Here is a 23,110-nt window from a genome sequence, read left to right as displayed (position 1 = left end):
TCACCTGGGGCCTCCAGGTTCTCACACAGCTCGGACTTGGCCTCCCCGTTGGGCCGGAAGTTGCCCTTCTGCGTGAACTTGTTGGACATGGTGGCGGCCGTGACGACGGCCTTGAGGCTGCGCTTGCGCTTGGGCACGTTCTGCTCCGGGTGGAAGAGGATGATGTAGACCTTGGGCATGTAGAGCATCCCCAGGGACACCGAGGCGCTCAGGCTCACCGACACCGTCAGCGTGGTCGTCTGGATGTACAGCTGCGGAAGGGGGGCGGCGTCAGTGCCAGCGCCCACGGGGGGAGAAGGGGATGGGGGACCCCACCCAACCAGGGCAAGCCCACGGGGGGCTGCTGGCTTAGGGCAGGGGGGAGCTGTGCCCGCGTGCACCTGCCTGCACCCGGCCTTGAACTCAGGGCCTTGTGCTCTTGCTTGGATCTTTTTAACTCAAGGCCGGTTCTCCACCACTTGAGCAATGACTCCACTTCCAAGCTGAGGCTTTTAGACCATAATTCCAGGACTCAAATCTTGCTCCCGCTGTGTGATCTTGAACACGTCGGCCCTTGTGGCTCAGCTTCCTCACATAAGATATGGACACAATAATCACAGTTCTTACCTCTGGGGCTCTGGTGAGGACTTACTTCATTATGCTAAGTGCATGGGAAGTGCTGTCCGGTGCTTGGTATTGTCAGGGAAGACTGCCCCACTGTATTAATCCTGGGGGACCACAGCTGACCTTCTCAGGACCAGTCCCTGCTCAGGGCTGCAGGGGAAGCAAGCACCCATTGGTGTCTTGGAGTGGTCCCTTATGGCTATGCTACCACCCCTCAGACCCAGCCCCATGTGCCACCTGTGCAGAGCAGGCCCTGGGCATGGGACCCAAAGAACTCGGCAACAATGCGGCAGTGGCAGCTCAGTCAAAGCTCATTTCATGCTCATTCACCAGCACTAACGGTGACAGATGCTTAACAAAATGAAAGCCCATTAATCTGAGTGTCAGATCATCCATCCTTCAGTGGTGGGCCCTTCCAGGCAGGACCAAGCAATTCCACTGCCCCACTAGGATTCCCTCCTACCTCCCTCTTCCTTCTAAGTCCTCTCCCTCCCCCCAAGTCCTCTAGGTCCCAGCTGTCCCTCCAACCCCTTAGCCAGTCAAGGGCCAAGGACCCAATGTATACCCCCTTGGCATGGTACAGACAGGAAAAGCCCTGTTCTCAAATCTGCTGAGCCTGGACCTGGGTTCCCTGTCCCTCAGATGGTCCTCCTCCAGGAAGGCCCACCTGACCTCCAATGACATCTCACTTCTTGAACCAGCCCAGCAGTATGGGACATAGGTCTTGACATAGGTCACAAAAGCCCGAGCCCCATCTGGGGACCTACTGAGGATAGGGGCCAGGGGTTCCCCACTGTCATATTCTTCCCAATCTCTATGTCTACAAGTTATACCATGGAGTAGAAGACCTCCATTTCAGCCTTTGGGTGAGGGGCCAGAGAAGCTGGAGGATCTAAGAGGAAAGTCTGACCCTCTGTTGGCATAAGTTTTCCTGCCCGTGCAGTGAGATGATAGCACCTCTTTTCCCCCACACTATAAAGCCACCCAAGCACAGCCTGCAAGGCCACATGAAAACTGCTTTCACTGGTTACAGGCTCTGGACTGAAACTGAGAAGAGACACGGGGCACAGCCAACAGGATAGTCTTGATGCTCAAAGCTCAAAGTCCAGCCTCCATAGGAGAGCTGATTGGTTCAGGACAGTGACACAGGCCCAAGGGGAAATGGTCTGTCCCCCAGACAGCACATGCCCCCAAAACACACAGACAAGCCTCAGTTCTCACACACACTGCCCACTCTCAACCACTGGTCCAGCGCTTTTCTCCTGTGACACTAGTAAGAGGGCTGGGGTGGCGCCAGGATCCAGAGGCCCCAGAGCAGGGTATGGTGGACTGGGTGAGATAGGAACTGGCTCGTCATCTGGCTCTTCCCTGTAGATTGGGCATGCCCCGAGGAAACGTGTGTCCCCTCTTTACACGGGGCTTCCCAGGGGATGGGAGGGGGCAGGTCCTGTCTCTGCTTTCACTTTGGTGGTTGTTTGATGATCCCGATGGTTTGTGATCCAGGCCACACACCTATCTTACACCTTTTGCCAGCCTCTCCCTTCCCCCTGGCCCTCGTGGATGGGGATGGAGTGTGATTTGGCACATACTCAGGTGCTTGGACCACGAATCAAGGCCTCTCTCTGAGCTACTCAAGCTCTGCAGGGGATACCGCCTTGCTTTAGAGCTTGGGGCCTGGGTTCCAGAAGCCACTCTGGCTGGGCCACGGCGAGACACTAGACAAATCTGCTCCCTTTCTGGGTACCAGGAACCCACCATTCGCCCAGGCAGAGTCAGCTTCATGGGGTCTGTATTTAGAAGGTCCCTTGCTCGGCTTGATGTGCTGCCACTGCCGTTTAAATACTGAATGATGTTTGACAGGGGGTCCTGAAAATCATGATGGTCACTTCACACAGGTGTGAGCAGGCATTGGCGCTCTAAAGACAAACCCCAGCAGCAGTGTGAACAGATCAAGTGGCAACAGAGCTGCTTCCAAATCTTTTGGGGTCCTCCCCTTCCCAACATGGTCCTGGAGCCCTCCACTAGCTACTCCTAGGCTAGAGGACAGGCCCTGGACAGGCAGACAGAAGTGGGGCTGCCTGTCTCTCCCCCTTGCCAGGGCCTAGAATCCCCACCGCAGTCCTGGCGCCAGCCCTTGGCCCCAGCACTCTCTGGCATCAGGGTGTGGAGGTGCACAGGGTCCCAGGAGACAGTAGCAGCTGTGCTCTTCTGGAGAACTATGTCCTCTAGAGCCCAGGGGTTGCCCCTGAGGGACCCCAGGCACCAGGAGGGTATTAAAGACATTAAAGGGAAAGGCGACCTCAGGATACCACCTCATCTTCTCTCCTCTCACGCTGGGGCTTGATGTTCCACCATACCTGCTCCAGGGTGAGTCAAGTCTAGCCAAACCCCCTCCTCCATGAGGACCCCTTGCATGGGACCAGTCACCAGCTCCTGGAGTGAAGGGGGCTGGGCACAGGGAGGCGCAGCGATGGTTCGTGGTTCCTGTGCATGATGAGTCTCCTGTTTTCCTGCTAGGCCTGAGAGGTACAGGCATAAGAGGCCTGGGGGCACGGGGTGCAGAAAGGATAAAGAGCTCTGCCTGCTTAGTTTCTGTTCAGGCCACCCCCGGTAGGCACCCTGGCCAACCTCTGTGCCTCCACCCTCCCCGAGCCCGGCTGAGCTGTAACCTCACACGGGAGAGAAGCCGCTCAGGACGGCTCAGGGGGAGGCCACACGGCGGTGGTGTTAAGCCCCGGAAATCCAGACTAATGCCGGGTGATCCATCTGCCTGCTCACCAGAGCGGTGCAGACGGCTTCATCCCACACCCTGGGGACCGGTGCAGCTCCTGGGCTGCACACAAACATGCTTGCATACCTGCTCACACACACACACACACACACACACACCTGAACTCATAGCTACACACACACACACACACACACAAGCCCTCTTCATGCAGCTGGGTGCACACGCATGCACAAAGGTACTCAAACACAGCCACCTGTAGACACTTTCTAACCCATGTGAACACACACTCGGCCGGCACACCCACATCCTCACTGGCAGCTGTGAATCTGCTGGCACATACATCAGCCCATCCCAACCACTGTAGAGGCGGGGAGCGTGTCCCACGTCCCAGGCTGGGTAATCGATCAGTACAGCCTGTGGTGGGACCTGGGACGAGTCTGTCCCTTTTTTTGGAATTTGAAGGGATTATCTCAGTATCTCTTCCCCTAGTCGGTGCTGGGTGGGGCCTCTGGGGGGATAGGACTCCCCTGGGAAGGGGTGCAGGTGGTGGGAGGAATCTAACCCCATGCCAGGGCCTCCCAGCAGCAGGCCTAGACTCCCCGAGGAGACATGGGAGGAGCCTCCTGATGTTACTGAGATCGTTTCTCAAGCTGCCAGCTTCCTGGGGTGTGGGACCACCGAACCCAGAGGAATCATGGGTACAGAGGGGGGTAGGACTCTGCCTGCCAGCACCTGTCCCCCAGCAGGGGGCCAGACATCCAGCTCCGTGTGAGCTGCAGGAGGCCGCTTGGCTCAGGCATGAGGGGTGGTGCTGGTACTGAAGCCAGGCCTGGTTTCCTACCTTAGGCCTCTCCCTAGGCTGCGTCTGGGCAGACAGGCCCAAAATGGTAACCTAGGACCCTCCTTCTGGCCTCTAGCCCCCAGCCCAACGCCACCACTGGAAGACAGCAGAGGCCCCTCCAAACCAAGCCCAGGGGATTTACAGTGAAAGACACAGCTCTTGGGGAGAGGCTGAGAAAAGATGGGCTCCTACCAGGAAACCCCAGGAGACTGGAAAGGTGTCCTAGAGCTGGAGGAACAGCAGGACAGTGAGGATTGGAAGTAGGAGGCTCCTGCATTACACAGGGTGAGGTCAAGTCCAGCTGTGCCATCCACTGGCTGAATAATTTCAAGCAAACCACTTCCCCTTCCTGTGTCCTCCCCTGTAAGAGGGCAGGGTCCCCTGCTGTGGGGTCTGATGGCCGCTAACTAAAGTGTCCGGCACAGGACGGGCACTCCATCCACAGCCGCTTTGATGGCTGCCTTGCTGAAGGTCAAGTACCTCCAGATCTCAGCCCGGGACTCAACTTTAAAAGCCACACCAAGCTGAGGATACCCCAGTCTCAAACTGAGTTCTCATGCTCAGCCATGATTCAACAGCTGCCCTTGGTACAGCATCCCAAACTCACATTCGAAGGCCCCCGCCCAGGTGACTCCGGCCTCTTCCTTTGCATATGGAAATGCCTTGATTGTTCAGACCAAACCTCTGGAAGCATCTATGACCCTCCTACATCTCCCCGTGTGCAGTCCATCAGAAACCCACCCGCCACCTCCAAACCCACCCAGACTCCCCTTCTTACCACTCCTGCTGCCCACATTTCCCGTCGAGACCATGACGGTCCCTCCTCTCTTCTTGATCGCTCAGATTCTGGTCCTTTTAAAGCCTCTGGGTTCTGATCCCCACAGGACTCTCTTGTGACTCACCATAAGAGCAGTATCTCCTTGGACCGTCGGTACCTCTGGCCCGATCCCCACCACCCTCCTTTGCTGCCCCATCTCCCCTCTCCTCGGCAGGTAGACACTGTATCCACACCACTGGGGCACACCATTGTTGCACAGCCAGAAGGACGGCAGGGAAAGGATTGTGGCCCCAACTTACTGGTGAAGAAACTGAGGCTGGAGAGGCCAGGTTCCCTGCCCAGGTCCCAGGCAGATATGGACCCTCACTCGAGCCAGGAGGCAGGGTCTTCAGTCCACCATGAGACCTGACTTCAGTGATTCCCAACCCTTCCAGACAGTTCCCTAGCCCAGTCACCGGGCAGCGCCCAGGCTGGGAGGTGGCGAGGAGCCTCAGGACTCTCAGGTGCGTGCGGCCCCTCAGGCCCTGCCATACTGAATGCAGAGGCAGCCCTTCTGTAGCGTCAGCTGTGCAGGCTCTTGGCTGGCACTGCCAAGCTCCTGGACCTCAGGGGAGAAAGGAAGCAAGTACCCAAAGCATTTCCCACCTCAGTGGCCCAGGAGGATGTGATGGTAGATGGCAGAGGGAGCACAGGGCCCAAACTAAGATGGGGCTGGTCAGAGAGAAAAGAGAGGGGAGAGTCTAGAAAGAATGAATCAAAGAAAGCACTATATCTCTATGCGTTGCTGACAGAAAGAAAGCTGCCAGAAGCAGGGAGAGAGAAGGGGAAGGAGGGAGGTGGGAGGGGGTAAGCAGGATTTGGGAAAGAAGGAGAGAAGGAGGGAGGGAGGGAAGGAAAGAAAGAGAGAGAAGGAAAGGAGGGAGGGAGGGGAGAAGGAGGGAAGGGGGAAGGGGAAGAGGAGAAGAGAAGAGTGAATGAAGGAAAGGAAAAAAGAAAAGCTATGAGCCAGACAGAGAAGAGGGCCAAAGGACAAAAAAAAAAAAAAAAAAAAAAAAAAAAGAGGAAAAAGGAAGAGGAAGGAAAAGCCAAAACCCGAGGCGGGGGGGGGGGGGGGGGGAGAAAAAACAGTAACTTGCAACCAGGAGTCAGAGAAGGGAAAGCAAGGCAGGAAAGAAGCTTCAGGAGGTGGCCCCCACCCCACCCTGGTCCCCAGCCCCAACACCCACCTTGTCAGCAGACTGTGAGGTGCCAAAGAAGATGGGAATGAAGGCGAGCCACACAATGCAGGTGGTGTACATGGTAAAGCCAATGGGCTTGGCCTCATTGAAGGTCTCGGGCACGCCCCGCGTCTTGATGGCATACACAGTGCACGTGACCATGAGCAGCATGCTGTAGCCCAGCAGGCAGATAAGTGACAAGTCCGAGATGTCACACTTGAGCACACCCCTGGCGAAGCGGGGGTCCAGCGTCCGCTGGTCCTGGAAGTCCACCACTGAGTGGGAGGGGTCCACCACAAACCACACGCAGATGCCCAGCAGCTGCAGGGAGATGAGGCTGAAGGTGATGGCCAGCTGTGAGGCAGGGCTGATGAAGCGCGGGGCGCTGACCGACCGCTTGCCCTGCTCGAAGATGCGGTAGATGCGATTGGTCTTGGTGAGCAGGGCCGCATAACTGATGCTCATGCCGAGCCCCAGGAAGATTCGGCGCAGGGAGCAAGTGCCAAGGTCAGGCTCGGCGATCATGAGGAAGGTCGTGGCATAGCACAGGAAGATCCCTGCCAGCAACACGTAGCTCAGCTCCCGGCCCGAGGCCTTCACGATGGGCGTGTCATTGTAGCGCACAAAGGTGACCACCACGAACAAAGTGGCAGCGATGCCCACCACGGCCAGGAAGAGGGGCAGCACCGCCCAGGGCGAGTCCCACTCCAGCTTGATGATGGGGATGGGCCGGCAGCCTGTGCGGTTCTCAGTGGGCCGCATGTCGTAGGGGCAGGTCTTACAGGTGTAGCGGTCTACCTGGTACTGATACCCCGTGCAGGGCTCACAGTGCCAACAGCAGGGCATGCCCTTCACCGTCTTCTTCCGCTCGCCCGGCTGGCAGGGGAGGCTGCAGATGGAGCGGGGCAGCTGCTGCCTGCTCCCCGGCCAGTGCATCCGCTCTATCTGGCAACGACAGCACCGCAGAGCAGGACTCAGGACATGGCGCCCAGTACCTGGAAAATTCCCCTGGGAGGCGCCCTCAGGTCCCTACATTTGAATCAGCTCATTAGTTAGCCAAAAGTCCAGCTGTCTGGACCCACCGGAACTCATGGATTCTGATGGCTAGATTTACATCAGCTCCCCAGTGTGAAGTTCCCACTACTGCCTGTGGAAATCCTAAGTGAACCTGAAACTCTCGAGACTCGTCTGTAGAAAGCAAGCCCAGGGAGAAGCAATGCCAATCTCGAACCATACGACACACCAAGAACAGAGCGGAGACAACCTCAGAGTCCTGCCCCCGCCCCAAGGCTTTGCGACTGTCCAGCAGCTTCAGCATCACCAACAGCTTGCTGGAAATTTCTATTCCAGCCCCTCCCAGGCCTTCCTCCTCAGAATCTGTTTCCACAGGCCCCGCCCCCGCATGACTGATGGGCAAGATGGAGTGGGAGATGCACAGCCCCCTAGCTCAGCCTGTGGAGCTTCCGTGGAGTAGTACAGGGAGTTGTGTGCAGCACAGAGCAATGAGCGAAGATTTAATCAGAGGACACTTAATGTGTGCCCAGGGGTTAGTATTTCTTTACATGTTGCTCTAAATTAGTGCTACTCACAGTTCCATAGTGTCTGAAGATACAATGTGGGAGCAAAGGAGCCTCGGGAGTGTTGTCACGCCCTACTGAATGTGTTATGATACTGTGGAAAGTGAGGGAGTGGCCGAACACTGCTGCGGGCGCTGGGTGAAGGGAGTCTGGCTACACTTGGGAGTCTGCTCTACACAAAGCGGTTCCTCGGCAGAATCTGTTCTTAGCAGCAAGCCTGGCTAGACAGGCCCACTTGTCAGCTGGGCTGTCATTCCTGGAGAAACGTGTCCAGAAGGTTTGCTTCCTGCCTTGCCATGAGGCCATCTTTGGATCCCTACACACCCTCCACTCCATCTATTCCTTTCCTTGGCTCAGAAGCCATCCCTGCAGTCCCGCAGCAAAATGCTAGCACCTTCTAGCGGCCTAGAGAATAGATATTGGTAGCCAGGCCCAAGAGATGGCAGACACCCATGATGATAGCCCCTCACTCTCAGACCAAGCAAGGACACAGTAGCCAGGCAGCTTGAGGCCTTTCCCTTGGCTCCCCAAGACCCGCCTGCTGGGGACCCTAGAGTGTAAGCGGGGTAAGACCAGTCCCACCCTACCTGCTCCTGCCACCTCAGCTCCATTGTGGTCTGTGGGTGATGGGGGGGTGGGGAGGGAGAATCCAGAAGATATCATAGGCTGACCCAGGCTGGGCCTTGGGAGCTGGTTTGGCTGCATGGGGGGCTTACATCACTAGGGAGACCTTCGGGACCACCCCTATATGCCCACCTCTGCCTCCAGCTCCCCCATTTGGAGAAGGAGAACAAGCATAGTGCCTGCTTTGCAAAACTGCCAGTGCCCAGCCATTCTCAAAAGTATCAGCTTGATGCTGCTACTGCTGCTGCTGCCACAAGTGAATTCAGGTCACTGGCCAGCCTTTGCCTCTGGACCCACACTAGACGCCTCCATGGGTTGGTGTGCTCACACCTTGTCAAGTGTGCCCACTGTCATGGGCGGCTGCCCCTCTGCTGGGCATCTGTGGAGCCTCACTATGGGTGTACTCTGTTCCTACAAGCTGTGTGGCCTGTGGAAAGCCCTTCCCCTCCCCAGAGCCCAGTTTCCGGAGAGGTTTCCCCAAGAAGGGCTTGGAAGGGCTTGAGGGGGTCCTCACCGCCGCAGGAGAGAGCAAGGCACCGTGCGGCTGGCCACCATCCAGGAAGAAGAAGGGTTAAGGCCAGTTGAGGACCAGGTCAGGAGACCTGGCCCTCCAAGTTCCCACACTGTGCCTACCTTGTGCCCACCCTTCCCCCCTTGTAGGCCCTAGGGACAGCCTAGGCTCTGCTGCCTTAGACTCTGCCCCGGTCCAAACACAATTTCCCCACCCGCTCTCACCTCCACATCCTCTACACCTTCAGCCATGTCACCATGCTGGGAGATATCCATCCAGACCCCTGCCCTGTGGGTGGCAGGGTGAAGTCCCCAGCCTCCAGGAGAGGGCAAGGGCTGGAGAGAACTGTGTCTTCAGCCTCTGAGGTCTAGAATGGGCTCTGGCCAAGTCCCCTCACTTGGCAAAGGCACCCCTTGGCTTGGGATGACACTAGCCACACCCCCACCCCCTGAAGGCCCCTCCTCACCCTCCTGCTTACTCTGAGGTGCAGGTGGTCAGTCCAGGAGCCAATGACCTTGTACTCTGCAGAGCCGTTGCGTAGCTGGTATTGGTAGATGTCATAGCGCCCAGGCGCATCTCCATTTTCATTGAAGGTCACGGGGTTCCCTGCAATGCCTGGGGGGAGGGGAGGGTCTTTGCCAAGCGTTACCCAGGAGCAAGGGGGCTTGCACACTTAGGGACAGAAAGGCAGCTCTGGGCAGAGATTCCACCATGGAGCATCTTGGGGGTGTCACCACTGAGAGGCATTCCAGAGGCTCCCATTCCCACCCCAGGCTGCATGCATGGCCCAGGACCCCAGGGTGGAGCAGTGCTACGCCCCGTCATCCTACCTGAGAAGTTGACATGTCGGATGTACTTCAGCAGCTGGGTGCCATCGACGGGGTCCATGCGAGGGCAGAGCCCCACGCGGCCGGGACACAGGTCACGGTGCATGGCGTGCAGTGCGTGGCCCATGGCGTACACAGCATCGATGACAAACTGCACCTTCCCCTCCTGCTCGTAAGCAGAGTCCTGCCCAATGCGCTCCCGGTCTGCAAGGCAACACCGGCAGGGAGCCTGTGGCATGCAGTTCTACAGCAGGAACCACGGCGGGCCCTGAGGCCCGAAGAGTGGCACCGCCCAGAGCCTGCTTGACCCCAGGACATGGGTTGTAGAGGCGCCTGGAGATCAGCCCAAGGGGTGAAATGGCAGGTGCACTGCCCCCCACTGCACTGCTGATGTGTGGAGAACAGAGGGAGCGGTCGGTCACCTGCTGTGCAGCCAGAGGGCACTGACTTCTCCCTAGAGTACGGATAGGGACACTGAGGCCAAGAGAAGCTGCGAGCCTGGCTCCCTGGTGTCCTCATTGGCTTCCTATTTCCTCATACCAGAAGCCATCATCATCCCTGCCTCCTCCTCACCCCTCAGTCACAGCCTGTCCAGCAGCCGGGGTGAGAGAGCGTGGCCAAGAGGGATGCCCATCCCCCCACCACCACCCCTCGCTGCCGACTGGAGAGGCTCCTGGAAGTCTAACTTCCTGTCTGTGCCCCTCCCCTCAGTGCCACTCAGCCTCTCTCCTCGGCAGCTCAGAGCCAGCTGGCCCAGAGGCCCTGGTGTCTCCACCAGCAGAAGAGGCTGTGAGGCTGCAGGGGCACAAAGTGCAGAAAGCCCTTGGCACGGAGTGGGTGGCCACCCATGATGCTCTGCGTGTGCATGGTCGGAGTAGGAACATCTGATGGCAGCAGAGCTGAGCTGCGGTGGCCAAGAAGTCTTTCTGAAGGAGGAGGTTCCTGGCCTGGTCCCTGCACGACAGTGATTAAAAATAACTCCAGCTGGGAACATCTATTGAGTACCTGCTGCGTGCTGGGCATTGTGCTGAGCTCTCTATGGAGAGCCACTCAATGAATTCTCACAGCAAAGCTATAAAATGAGTAATTGGCCCCATTACAGAGATGGAGATCTAGAAAGTGAGGCTTAGCAAAACTGAGAAATGCGGCAGGCCCAGGCACAGCGGGATCTGAACTCAGACATTCTGGCTCCAAGCCTGTGCATGACGCTGGATAGGGTAGAGACAGGGCAGGAAAGCAGGAAGGACTGGCTGCAACCTAGTGAGAGAAAGAGAGGGGACAGGAAGAGCCTAGGGAGGCCTGGCCTCTCTCCTAAGGCCACAGCCTTGCACACATCCAGACCCCAGCCCCCTTCTCAAGGATGGAACTGGCAGTCATAGCCGTCCTCCCAGACTGTTCTTCTCTATGGGGAGGCACAGCAGTGTAGACCTAGTTCCTCAAAAGTGGCAGGGGAGGCCTCCCCTATACATGGCCCTTTGGGAATGGCCTCAGGGAACTCTCCAGCAGGGACCAGGACGATGGGCCTGCCTACCTGGGAATGGCAATGTTCCCATTCTCTGCTTTGGATGCCTTGGAGACAGACGCACTGGAGGGAGAACCAGCTGCCTTCCTGGGGTCTGTCCTACCATCAAATCCCCTCCCACCAGGAGGGACGGTCACCACCCCTACCCCGTGATGTGGATTTGACTGGGTGGGTGGCATCTGTTAGCCTGTGGCCAGCCTGGTCACTCGATTGGCCTTCTGGGTCAGAAGCCCATCCTTAGGCCATCTCTGGGGAGATGTTCACAGGTTGCCAAAAGGATGTCAAAGACCGCTGAACCCCTGTGCTTACGATGGCAGGGTCACTGCACTCACTGGCCCCCATTGATGAGATTTCACAGATAGGAAAACAGGGCTCCCGAGAGGAAACCTAGGTCGCACAGCCAGGGGCTGCGCCTCTTGATGACAGGGTGAGCAGTACTCCAGCTCCAGATCCAGCCTGACTCCTCCCAGCTCCCACTTGTCCTGGGGCCTCGGCTGAGCAGAGCTGTTAGCTTTGCTAACAGGCAACATTATTTCTAGGTCAAGGCACAAACAGCGGGGAAGAACAGGAGATGCAAATTCTCCCCATCCCACCTTCCTGTCCAAGGCTTTAGGTCTCAGGATTCCAGGAACCAAGGGAAAAAGAGAAGGATGATCCTGGCCTCTGAGGGCAACAGAGGGGACCAGGGCAGCATCATTAAACCCCCTCCTGGAGCCAGGGCCCAGCTCAGTGTCCCAAGCCCAGGCCCAGGCCCAGCGCCCCACTCCTGGGCTCCCCTCACACCCCCCTCATGCCCGTAAGGTGAATTCCCAGCAGGGACAGAGCAGGAGGCTGCCACCATTGCTGAGGAGGCAACTTCCTCCCAAGGCCAAGAGGACCTGGAAGCCAGGGGCTGCTGCCCTCTGGTGAGACGCAGCCCACTTCTAAGCTGGCCTTAGCCTCTCTCCTCCTGGCTTCCCATGACGCCCATCACAAAGTCCTGCTGCAACAACCATGTCCAACCATGGGCAGTTCCATGTGTTCTCGCTGGGGTCCCAAAGCCAGTGGAGTGGATGCAGGAGTGTGGACACCCCACAGGAGTACCCTCACCAGGAAAGCCCAACTCCATCGGGGCTCTAGGAGCTGCAGGCCCTACATGGTTCTTCTGATTGGCCAGCCAGAGCTGCCGCACGGCCACTCAGGTCATCTCCCGTCTCTGACTGCGACTCAGATCTAGGCCACTTAATAAATGAGCAGCCAGGCCATGAGTGTGTACACACACACACACACACACACACACACTCACACACACACAGCCCAGCCTTGGACTACTGTGCCTCACCAGAAGCAACAGCCTAAGTGCTGCTTTTTCCCATATCGGAGACAGGAACTGTCCAAAAGTCTCCCCACCTGAACTGCCTCTACTCCATGGAACCCCTGCCGCCTCCTCCCCTCCCTGGGCCAGGCCCTGTCTGGCCAGGCCTCACTCAGGGTTAAGGACCCCTCCCTGCAGGTCCAGAGGAGGGAGGTGGTGGACAAGAATCACCCCATCGAGGGTAGTGGAGACCCCAGGCCTGGGCAGGAAACCTCAGCTCTGGGAATGAGACAAGACACACATGTCTGAGAGCTACTGGAGGAGATAAATTCCAGACACATGGCGGCAGTGACAGCAGCAACAGTTTGAAGATGTCCTAATTGTGTCCCCGGGCACCCTGAGCAGAGATGCATTTGGCTCAGCCACGGGTGACAAGCAGCCGGAGAACCATCGGGAGGATTTTCTCCGTCAAACCCCGGAGCGGTGGTTACCGCGGTGACTGCAGCCTTTGTCTGCAGGTTGTAAATTGTAATTGAAATGAGTTTTCAAGGTTGAAATAATCAGAGTCCTCCCGTCTCCCCCTTACCTTTCCACCACGAGCCCCGCCCCGCCGTGTCCAAGGCGCTCCGTTCTGTATACACACACTCCAGAGGCAGCATGCACACACACACAGGCCAGACACAGGCACCCATAGAAACATATATAATACATACATAGCTACATACCGAACATGAACTAGCACAAAGCCAGGCTTCGACGGCTCACACCGGTAATCCTAGCTACTCAGGAGACTGAATCAGGATCACAGTTCAAAGCCAGCCTGAGCGGGGAAAGTTCATGAGATTCTTATCTTCAATTAACCACAAAAAGCTGGAAGTAGAGCTGTGACTCAAGTGGTAGAGTGGTAGCCTTGAGCAAAAAAGCTCAGGGACACGCCCAGGTCTTGAGTTCAAACCCCAGGACTAGCAACAACAACAACAAAAAAAAAAGACCTAGCTAAAAGGAGTCATTCAGAGTCACCCCTGTCCTAGGCTGGGCAGGCACACAAGCAGGTCCTGACGAGGCTAAGTGGACAGGTATTTCATTCAGAGGCTACAGGAAGTAGTGAGGGGAGGGGAGGGGAGGGGAGTGGCAGAGAAACTGAGGCAGCCTGGACCTGTCCTACTGGGACCTTCATGACACTGGCCAAGGATGACCCAGGCTCAGGCTGAGAGCTACCCTCAGAGGCCCATTCACATGGGGTGGTGGGGGCGAGAGGAGTGGGAGGCTCACCAGGGTCTGCATAAGCATGTGTGTTCAGGTGAATGTGCATGATAGAGCATCAATCTACACACACCCACAGATGCCACATGCGTCTGCCCTTGCAAATTGGCATTTACATATAAATACACAAATGTATTACACCAGATTCCATCCCCTGAGCCTCCTCAGGAGAGAGCTGTCTCCGGTAGCAGACACACCGAACCCTGACTTGTGGCTCAGGCAAGAGGCCAGCTAGGTGACCTGAAGACCCATGAGCCTTCTGGGGCCTCGGTTCCCTCGGGGGCGGGGGGGGGTGAATTCAGTGGTGAGATGGGCCTTGAGGGGCAGGAGGACAGCAGGAGACAGTGACCCACCGTGGGTCCAGGCGTCCTCTCAGCCTCAGCTCTCCTTCTCCCCTGACACCCCCAGGCCGGCTTCCCAGCCAGAGCTCTCAGGGCTACCAGTATGAAGACAGGCCCGGTGCCTACTGCACATGGACAGAGGTTCCTGTCAGTCTGGTCAGTGCACAGAGGGGACAGAGGAAGCCCACCTCGGTGCCCCCAGCCTCCTCCCTCCCTCCTCTCACCACCCTCATCCTCCCTCCCCCCGTGCAGAGCCATTCCATCCCCACCACCCCTCTGACACATGCTGCTCAAGTCCTGTCCCTTGATCCTGGCTGGCATTCCCAGACGCTCCCAGCCTGGGTTTCCCCTGCTCCCAGTCGCCCTCTGGCTTAGCCCCACACTTGGGTTTCTGCTGGTCCCTCCCCTTGAATTCCCAACCCATCCAGTCACCTGCCGGCTTTCCAACCCCACATGTCTCTAAGCAACTCAGCCTCAATTCCTTCATCTCGGCTCTGTTCCCCCAAACTCTACACCCACTCCTTCCTGTGGGAGTGGGGGGCTGAACCTTGGTGTTTAAGGGATGAGTTGGAGCAGACAGATCACCACGGCAGAGGTGAGGGAACAGCGCGGGGAGGTGATGCCTGCCTCACCTGGGCCAGAAGGGGCCCCAGGCTCTCTGTCTAGTCTGGGAATCTCAGAGGGACACGGACTGGGCTCCTCCACCTTACAGTAGCCACGGGCACCTTCTGAGGGCAAACAGCTCCTGCCAAACCCCTCCACATACACATGCGCACAAACATGACCCAGGATGAACACTCTGGCGTCAGAAACCGAGTCCCAGCTCTGAGAGTGACTTCCAGGGTCCCTACAGATGAGAAGCACCTCTAGTCCGGAGAGGACAGAGCCATCAAACTGGAACCACAATGATTAAGGAACCTTGTGAAAATCCCCGGTCCCTGAGAGCCTGAACCAAAGTATCTGCCAGACCAGCTAGAGACTCTCCAGCTGGGCACGAAGTGGTGAGCTGCTAGCCAGGAGGGAGGCGTGGGCAGCCAGCATTGATAGAACACACCCTCTCCCAGCCCAGCTCCCCCCTGCACACCTCCCTTCCTCCGCCCCTGCTCCAAGCCCAGCTGTCAGCGGGGTTCCAGGGACCCCTTCTTCCTGAGGCAGCTCCCTCCTGGCCAAGGGATGACGGGGGAGGGGTGTCATGGAAGACCCAGGCTGCTAAGTCCTCCCACTCTCAGTTCAGTTACTCCCCCCCAATGCTCCCCCTTCACTTCGGGGACACCAGGCTCAGGTCCCCCCTTCCTCTTTGCCTGCTTCCCCTCAACATGCCTGTGTCACATATCATCTGTAACAACACACACACCCCCTTGCTCCCCAGCCTGCCCATCTGTGCAGGCTCCTCCCCTCTGCCCTAGGCCAGGCTCCTCCCCCCTGCCCTAGGCCAGGCTCCTCCCCTCGGTCCTAGGCCAGGCTCCTCCCCTCGGTCCTAGGCCAGGCTCCTCCCCTAGGTCCTAGGCCAGACTCCTCCCCTCAGTCCTAGGCCAGGCTCCTCCCCTAGGTCCTAGGCCAGGCTCCTCCCCTCGGTCCTAGGTTAGGCTCCTCCCCTCGGTCCTAGGTCAGGCTCCTCCCCTCTGCCCTAGGCCAGGCTCCTCCCCTCAGTCCTAGGCCAGGCTCCTCCCCTCGGTCCTAGGCCAGGCTCCTCCCCTCTGCCCTAGGCCAGGCTCCTCCCCTCAGTCCTAGGCCAGGCTCCTCCCCTAGGTCCTAGGCCAGGCTCCTCCCCTCGGTCCTAGGTTAGGCTCCTCCCCTCGGTCCTAGGTCAGGCTCCTCCCCTCTGCCCTAGGCCAGGCTCCTCCCCTCAGTCCTAGGCCAGGCTCCTCCCCTCGGTCCTAGGCCAGGCTCCTCCCCTCTGCCCTAGGCCAGGCTCCTCCCCTCAGTCCTAGGCCAGGCTCCTCCCCTCGGTCCTAGGTCAGGCTCCTCCCCTCAGTCCTAGGCCAGGCTCCTCCCCTCGGTCCTAGGTCAGGCTCCTCCCCTCGGTCCTAGGTCAGGCTCCCCCCTCTGCCCTAGGCCAGGCTCCTCCCACCACCCACCTGACGATCTTCTTGCTCTGGCCAAAATGCTTTAAGCCATCTTTGACTTTCTGTCATCTTTCTTTTACCTTAAGTCCTTGAGCAAACTCAACAGCCATAATGAAAATTTGCCCAAAACAACCCTTTCTCTCCACGACCATGTGACCCTGTCCAAGGCCCCATGGCTTCCCCCCTGAATGACCGCAGGATGACAGCACCAGCCACCTCACTGTCTCCAGCTCTGCCCCCTGGCCCAGCTTCCTCCCAGGGCAGCAGACAGTGAGAGTGGTTAGGACGCAGAGCAGATTCCCTCCACCCTCTTTCACACCCACCATGATTGTGTCCCATTCAGTATTGCCTGCAAGGCTCACAGATCCATCCCTTACCCAAGCCCGCCTCAGGGCCTTTGAACATGCTGCCCTCTCCCCTAGGTCTCTAGCTGGCTTGCTCTTTCGCTGTCATCGGGCTTTTGCTCCAATGTCACCTTCTCAGTGAGATTTTCCAACTCAAATGTACAAGACGCCTGGTCTCCCAGCGTCCCACTGAGGAGCCTCTGGGACTGGCTTCCTCCTGCCTCTGGCTCAGGTCTTGTTCCATTCCTGTCTGCAAGGCCAGAGGTATCCTAGTTGTATGGGGGGTTCCTAGGCAAGTTTGTCCCTGACAGAACTCAGCATAAACTGGACACACAGGCTGGGCACAGTCAGCTGCTTAGTGAACACTGGTTGGTTGGTCTCCTGGCTGAATGACCGGGAGACACCAGAAGGGAAGAGCCTCTGGCTGCCAAGTGCTTGATGGCTTGAGCACCACTCACTGGTCTCTCCAAGGAATACACAGCTGGCACATAATAGGGGGGTCTCAAAGTTGTTCTTCCTCCCTTTCCCAGCAAGAAGGCTCCCTTGCTCCCTCTGGGGATATGTAGAAAGATTCTGGGAGTCGGGGGGGGGGGGGTGGCGGAGGGGAAGGAAGGCCAAAGACACCCCTGGCTGGGGTGACCCAGATGACCCAGGTTCAAATCCCGGCTCTGCTCAGCTGTGTGACCTTGGGCAAGTCTTTAGCCACTGTGAGCCTCCATTTCTTATCTGTAAAATGGGTTGGTGTAAAAATGTACTGAAAGCCCTAGGACAGAGCTTGCACACTGATAGGTGTTATGTAAATAATAGCTGCTGTGATCCTTCTGTTTTACTATCGTTATTATGATTGCTGTTGGCCCAGTGACTGGCATCTTCTCACACAGCCCCAGCCATCGTGGGCCGCCCCTCCCTCTTCCAGCTCCCAGCCCCTCCGAGCAGCAGGCAGTAAATTTTTCCTATCTCCTCATAAACCGAGCCTTCCTCCGCTCAGCCATCACCTGGCTGGCAGGGCTGTCAAAAAGATGGATGCCACATCTGCCTTGTTTATGACTTTAATTCCCAAACCCTGCTCGGTGAGCTCCACGGAGGGGCTCGGGCAAGGAGGAGAGAATCGGGGACGGCCTCCCCTAGGCCTGACGGCGCTGGGGACTCCCTCACCACGACCCCATCGACCCCATCGACGCATGGCGGCGCACGGGGTGGGCTGTTTGCAGGCCCACTGTGAGTGCAGCCTGTGGGTCAGCTCCCACCGTGCCTAGAAAGCCTGGAGGAGCACCCGGGGAGACGGGGCTGAGCAGGACAGACAGAAGCCTGGAGGAGCACCCCAGGGAGACGGGGCTGAGCAGGACAGATGAGGCAGCTGGGTCTCCAGCCCAAAGTCACATGGTCAGCAAGAGGTGGCAGCCAGATTCCCACTCGGGTCTGCGATCTCCATCTGATGGCTGCGAGTGCGGGTCTCGGTCCCCAGCTGAGCACCCGCCACCCACAAAGCCTTGGGCAGGCTTAGATGCCAGGGCCCCCGTGGCCGTCCTCGCCACCCTCTGGCACACCCTCGCCCCAGCACTGCAGTCGGATGTGGGTTAGGCCCACTCTTCTCTATCCCCAAAGCCCATTAAGAACTCAGTTCCAGTGGCTCTGTTTTCTTCTTCCAAATAAATGGCTGGCTCAAGGGAAGCCAGTCCCAAAGCTGGGCACTCTTCCCATGTGTGACATGGAAGGAGCTGGCCCTTTGCACCCTCTCAGAAGATGCCCAGCCCACCCGTGGGGACAAACACAGAAGGTATGCTTGCTCCTTGAGAGATCTTGGGAGGGTGGGGTGGGACTGAGGGACAGACAGACAGCAGCTGACTTGAGACGCTATGACCAGGAGGCTGGCAGAGCCCACTTTGGTAGGAGGGGAGAGGCTCCGCCTCCGTGGGAAGATGGGGGGGGACACATTCCTGGGGGTGGGGGGTGCTCCAGGCTGACCTGGCCTGGCCTGGTGTGGAAGAGGGGTAGGGAGAGAGGAGAAAGGTGAAGTAGAGGCACAGGGCAGGGAGAGCAGGGCTCTAGAGCACTTCAGTGTTCCTGAGTTGCCTCGGTTTCCTCTTTTATAAAATGGATGCAACACCTGTGACCATGGACACCACCCACCCTCAGGATGGCACCCTCCTTTCTCCAGGATGGACAGCAGACAGTCCAGGCATCTACAGACCCACATAACCATGGCCATTGTCCTGCCAGCACCACACACACACACCATTTCCCAGCAGCCTCTTCAAGAGCTCTGTCCTCACAGCCCCAGAGATGGGCAGCGACTTCCTGTCCTACCAATACCAGCCACTCCACTCGGAGAAGTGAACGAGCCTGGGCGTGGTCACGGGGCAAGCCTCCAGCCAGCACTGGGGTGTCCTCCAGCCCTCCTGGCTTCTCCCAGCTCATCCCTGGGCAGGGCTGAGGGGAGCCAGAGCCACCTCCCCTCTCCTAGTCCCACACACATCCCCAGCTGCTGCAGACCCTCGCCTCCCCAGAGATGGGTGCTTTAACATCCTGCCTGTTAGGAGGCTGCGCAAGGTCCCTGACCAGCCTCCACCAGGGCTCCTAAGAAGGATTTGTGAGGTCCTGTCCCTCCCCATCTCCTGCCTGGGGTGCACTCCCACTGCCTCCTGCCACTACCAATAGACCCACCCAGGGCACATTTTAGAAATCCTGGTGTTCACACGCCCGCAGGAGAAATCAAGTCAGCACGCCCGAGAGTGGGAGCCGGGTATCTGTAGTTTTAAAAGCTCCCCAGCTGATTCAATATAGACAAAGCTTGGAAACCACAGCTCTAACCCGAAATACACACTAACCTCACGTAGGGCGCTTTAAAAACCCACAGCCAGGCCCCACCCTGAGGTGCCCGTCTAGCTGGTGGGTGTGCCTCCCCCACCGGAACAGTCTTCAAGGCTCCCGGGGTGATGTTAACACTCTCCCAGGCTGGAGTGCCACCATTTTACAGTTCAGAAAGCATCTCTATTAGTGCAGGCTCCCTTACTTCCTTCCCAGACGCCTCTCTGAGCCAGCTCACATCAGCCCCATTTCTCGAATGAGCAAGCAAAGAATCTGGAGGTCACTAGACTTGCTCTAGACTCTCCGCAAAACCCCATGATCTCTGGAAACTTGCCCTGCTCCTCCTTCCCTTGTCTTCTCTGACAGGCAGACAAGGTCCCCCCAGGACTACAGAGAAATTAGAGATCCAACCTGAGGCCTGCAGTGTGGACAGAGCAGGGGGAGGGGAGGGAATCCAGACTCTGGGGACAGGAAGTGCCATGGGCCCATCTTGTCCTACTTCCAGTGCACTCATCCCATCTCCATCCTCAAACAAAGGTTAGTAACCATGTCCCCCAATGCAGCAGGAGCCCCCGAGAGAGAATGCAGGAGAATGTTCTTAGTGATGACACCAGGACAGCAGGAGTCAATGGGATACGTGGCCACTTGCCCCATGACGGAGCAACCTCCATGCCCATGCATGTTTGTGTTTCTTACACTGCTACTGGGATGAAGAGATTTGCCTTGGACACATTGCTTAGCCTCTCTGACTCACCCTATCCTTGTCTATGAGAATTGTAAGTTCCTAGAGCGAGTGTGAAATGAGATGGTGTGTTTCAGGAGTCTGGAACATAGTGAACACATAATAAACAGTGGTGTTTATAAACACTAGCTCACCCAGGAATGAATGCAAAGCCTCCAGAGACACACACACACACACACACACACACACACACACACACACACGGTGAGACTCACCACTCATGCACATAACACAGTTACAGGCATCCCCCTGTTGCAACCCCCACACACACCACCCACGATGTTCACTGTAGATCAACTGTGGTGGGTTCAGTGGGCCAGGTGGAGAGCTCACCAGGGACCCCCGGGGGATACCTGAGGTCCAGTGGCTGGGTTCCTGTGAGCTGTAGCCACCAGAGGGCAGCATACTGCTACTGACCACCCACTCACTCACCCACCCGGCCCACTGGCAGGCTCCCTCCCTGGCCTGGGAGACTCCAGCCCACTGGTCCTTCACCCAGGCTGCACAGGCCCATCAGAAGAATAGAGGAGGGAACTTGGCATTTTGGTTAGGTAACCCCTCAGGGTGACAGGCACCCAACTCCCCCACCCCCATGTCACTGAGGTGTCCTGCTACAGAGCTGCTCAAACCCAGAGTACACAGGACCCCACTACCCAAGAAAGTCGGCTACTTAGGAGGCTGGGCCTAGAGCTTAGACCTGGGTTCAATTCTTGCCCCTACCACTTCTCTCCTATGTGAGCTCAGGTCCCATTACTTCCCATCCTCTGTCTGGCTCATTCTTCTCTCAGGGCTAAGTCATCGCTGCCCTTCCCCCACAATGCTCCCCAATCTTTTCCTTATCAGTTTCATTTCTCCTGCACATCTCCCTTCTGACACAGTCCATAATTTATTTATCGTGTTTATCATCCTCCTCTCCATTAGAATAAAATCTCCAAGAGGATTTCCACTCTTGTTTGTTACTATATCCACCGTGCATAGAGCAGAGCCAGTGCTCCTGAGAGCCAGACCCGCGCCTGTGGAGGGGTTGAGGGAACCCCGAGGGGTCAGAGAGGTCATCAGGGAGGGAGAGCTCAGTACAGCCCAGTGGACTAGACTGTAGATGTTCACGTGAGCCCTCAGGCAGAGGCTGGATGGCTTCGCTGTTGAGACAGTGGTTTTTGTCACCCTTCGCCCTCTTGTGTCACACCCGAAACTGGCTGTAGCTCAGTCACTTCAGATTTGGGTGCCAACCATCTCCATGCAAACAGCTACCAGTCTCTGTCTGTCTCTGTCTCTCCGTCTCTCTCTCTCTGTCTGTCTCTCTGTCTCTCTCTCCCCCCCCCCCGCCCCCTGCCCCTCCCTCTCTCAATGCCTTCAGCCCTGCCCCCACAGGCCCCGCCCTCAGAGAGCCACTCCCCCATGACTCCGCCCTTGGATCCGCCCCTCCACACGGGCCCCGCCTCCCGCCGGCCCCGCCCCCGCCGGCTGCCCCGCCCCTCCCCACCCGCGCATGCTCACTGGTGCACTTCTTCACATGGCTGCCCTTCTTGAGCGCGTGGCGGCTCAGCTTGCAATGGAAGTTGTCCTCCCAGAATTCAGCAAACCAGATGTTGCGCCGGTTATTGTCCAGTGTGCGGCTGGAGAAGTAGCGGTCAAAGCCTGACAGGGAATCCGGACATCAGGGCCTCTAGTACCCTGCCTCCTCGGTTCTTCCTGCTGCCACCCCCACCCCCACCCCCGGGGATTAGAGATGGCCCAGGCAGAGGGAGGGAAGAGCACATTCCCTGATTTAGAGCCCAGCCAGCACAAACAAAACGTGGAACATTTCATTTCATTCCAAATGGAAAGAACTGGATTAAGTCCCCAGGGGAGCATGTGGACTCCACAACTGCTGTCTTTACGGAAGAGAAGGACACCGATGGGGACGGTTCCACGGCCTACACCACTGCGACGCTAACCCCAGGCCTCCGCGGAGGAGCCACAGAGGGCTCCTGAGGTGACAGTAGAGTGGCTAGGGGAGCTGCCCAGCCTGGACACACCCCAAGAGGAGACCTGGCCAGAGGAGGCAGAGGTCACCCAGGACACACTGCATGAGCAGGACCTGGAGTCCGAATGCCCCTGTCACAGATGCAGGCTGCCTCCCTCCTCCATGAGCTCTGTAAGACTCTCAGCTCTGCACCACAGGCAGTCCTGTCCCTGGGCAGGCAGCTGGTCGGAGCCAGGCCGTCTCTCCACCCAGATATCTGCTCTGGGGCACTGACTGTCCTGAGCAGGTAATTGAGTCGCCTAGAATGTGCCAGAAGGCTTGAAAACACAATACATATTGTATGCCGAGCTCTCTGTCAATGGATGGGTCCAAGTGGAAGCTAAATGACTGTCATGGCTGTGGGAGAAATGCTGGCATTGCTCAAGGATGGGTTTGGTACATAGCCAGCCTTCTCAGCCCTAGCACTTTGGACTGGGTAATTCTTTGTGGTGGGAGACTGTCCTGTACATTCTAGACTGTTGAACAGCATTTGAGACACCCCCCCCCCACTAGATGCCAGTAACATCACCCCCTTACCATGGCAACCAAAAATGACTCCGGGCACTGCCAAATGTCGCTTGGGAGACAAAAATTACCCACCCATGAGAACTGTTATTCGAAAAGCTACTCTGATGTCTCAGAAAAAAAAAAGTGCTTGCCAGGCAAGTCCTGGATTCAAATCCCATCTCTGCCCCTCCCGGTGTCCTGAGTCACTTCATCTCTCTAGGCCTCCATCAACTAAGCAGGAATCCCAGTGTACCACAGAGTTGCTGGGAAGACTATATACGCAGTGCCTGAAAGCAACCTGGCATTCATCAGTACCAATAGGCCATAGCTAGTGCTGGTGGGTGTTTATTATGGCTTGGGGTTGAGAGGGTGACATGGAAATTTCCACTCCCTGCACTTGCTTTCTTCCCTTCCCTCCTGGATATGAGGAGAGGACGCTGCTGTGACCTTGGGCAAGTGTCTCCCCTCCTCAGGCCTCGGACTCTTGGGGGGCTGATGTCTGGGGTCCC

At 57.5% G+C, this 23,110-nt stretch overlaps 1 protein-coding gene across 2 annotated transcripts in view; it reads right to left on the bottom strand.

Moving 5' to 3' along the window:
* Grm4 (glutamate metabotropic receptor 4) overlaps positions 1-23,110 on the bottom strand; it is an 85,949-nt gene that overhangs the window by 5,781 nt on the left and 57,058 nt on the right. For both annotated transcript variants that reach the window (XM_048347944.1, XM_048347945.1), the window contains 5 exons: positions 21,587-21,727; positions 9,713-9,913; positions 9,361-9,497; positions 6,180-7,115; positions 5-251 (listed from right to left, as the gene is read on the bottom strand). In XM_048347944.1, coding sequence (XP_048203901.1) covers positions 5-251; positions 6,180-7,115; positions 9,361-9,497; positions 9,713-9,913; positions 21,587-21,727 — 1,662 coding nt within the window. The remainder of the gene's footprint in view (positions 1-4; positions 252-6,179; positions 7,116-9,360; positions 9,498-9,712; positions 9,914-21,586; positions 21,728-23,110) is intronic.

The sequence above is a fragment of the Perognathus longimembris genome, chromosome 6 (assembly GCF_023159225.1).
Source record: "Perognathus longimembris pacificus isolate PPM17 chromosome 6, ASM2315922v1, whole genome shotgun sequence".
NCBI classification, from domain to species: domain Eukaryota; kingdom Metazoa; phylum Chordata; class Mammalia; order Rodentia; family Heteromyidae; genus Perognathus; species Perognathus longimembris.
This window is presented reverse-complemented; position numbering and strand designations above follow the sequence as displayed.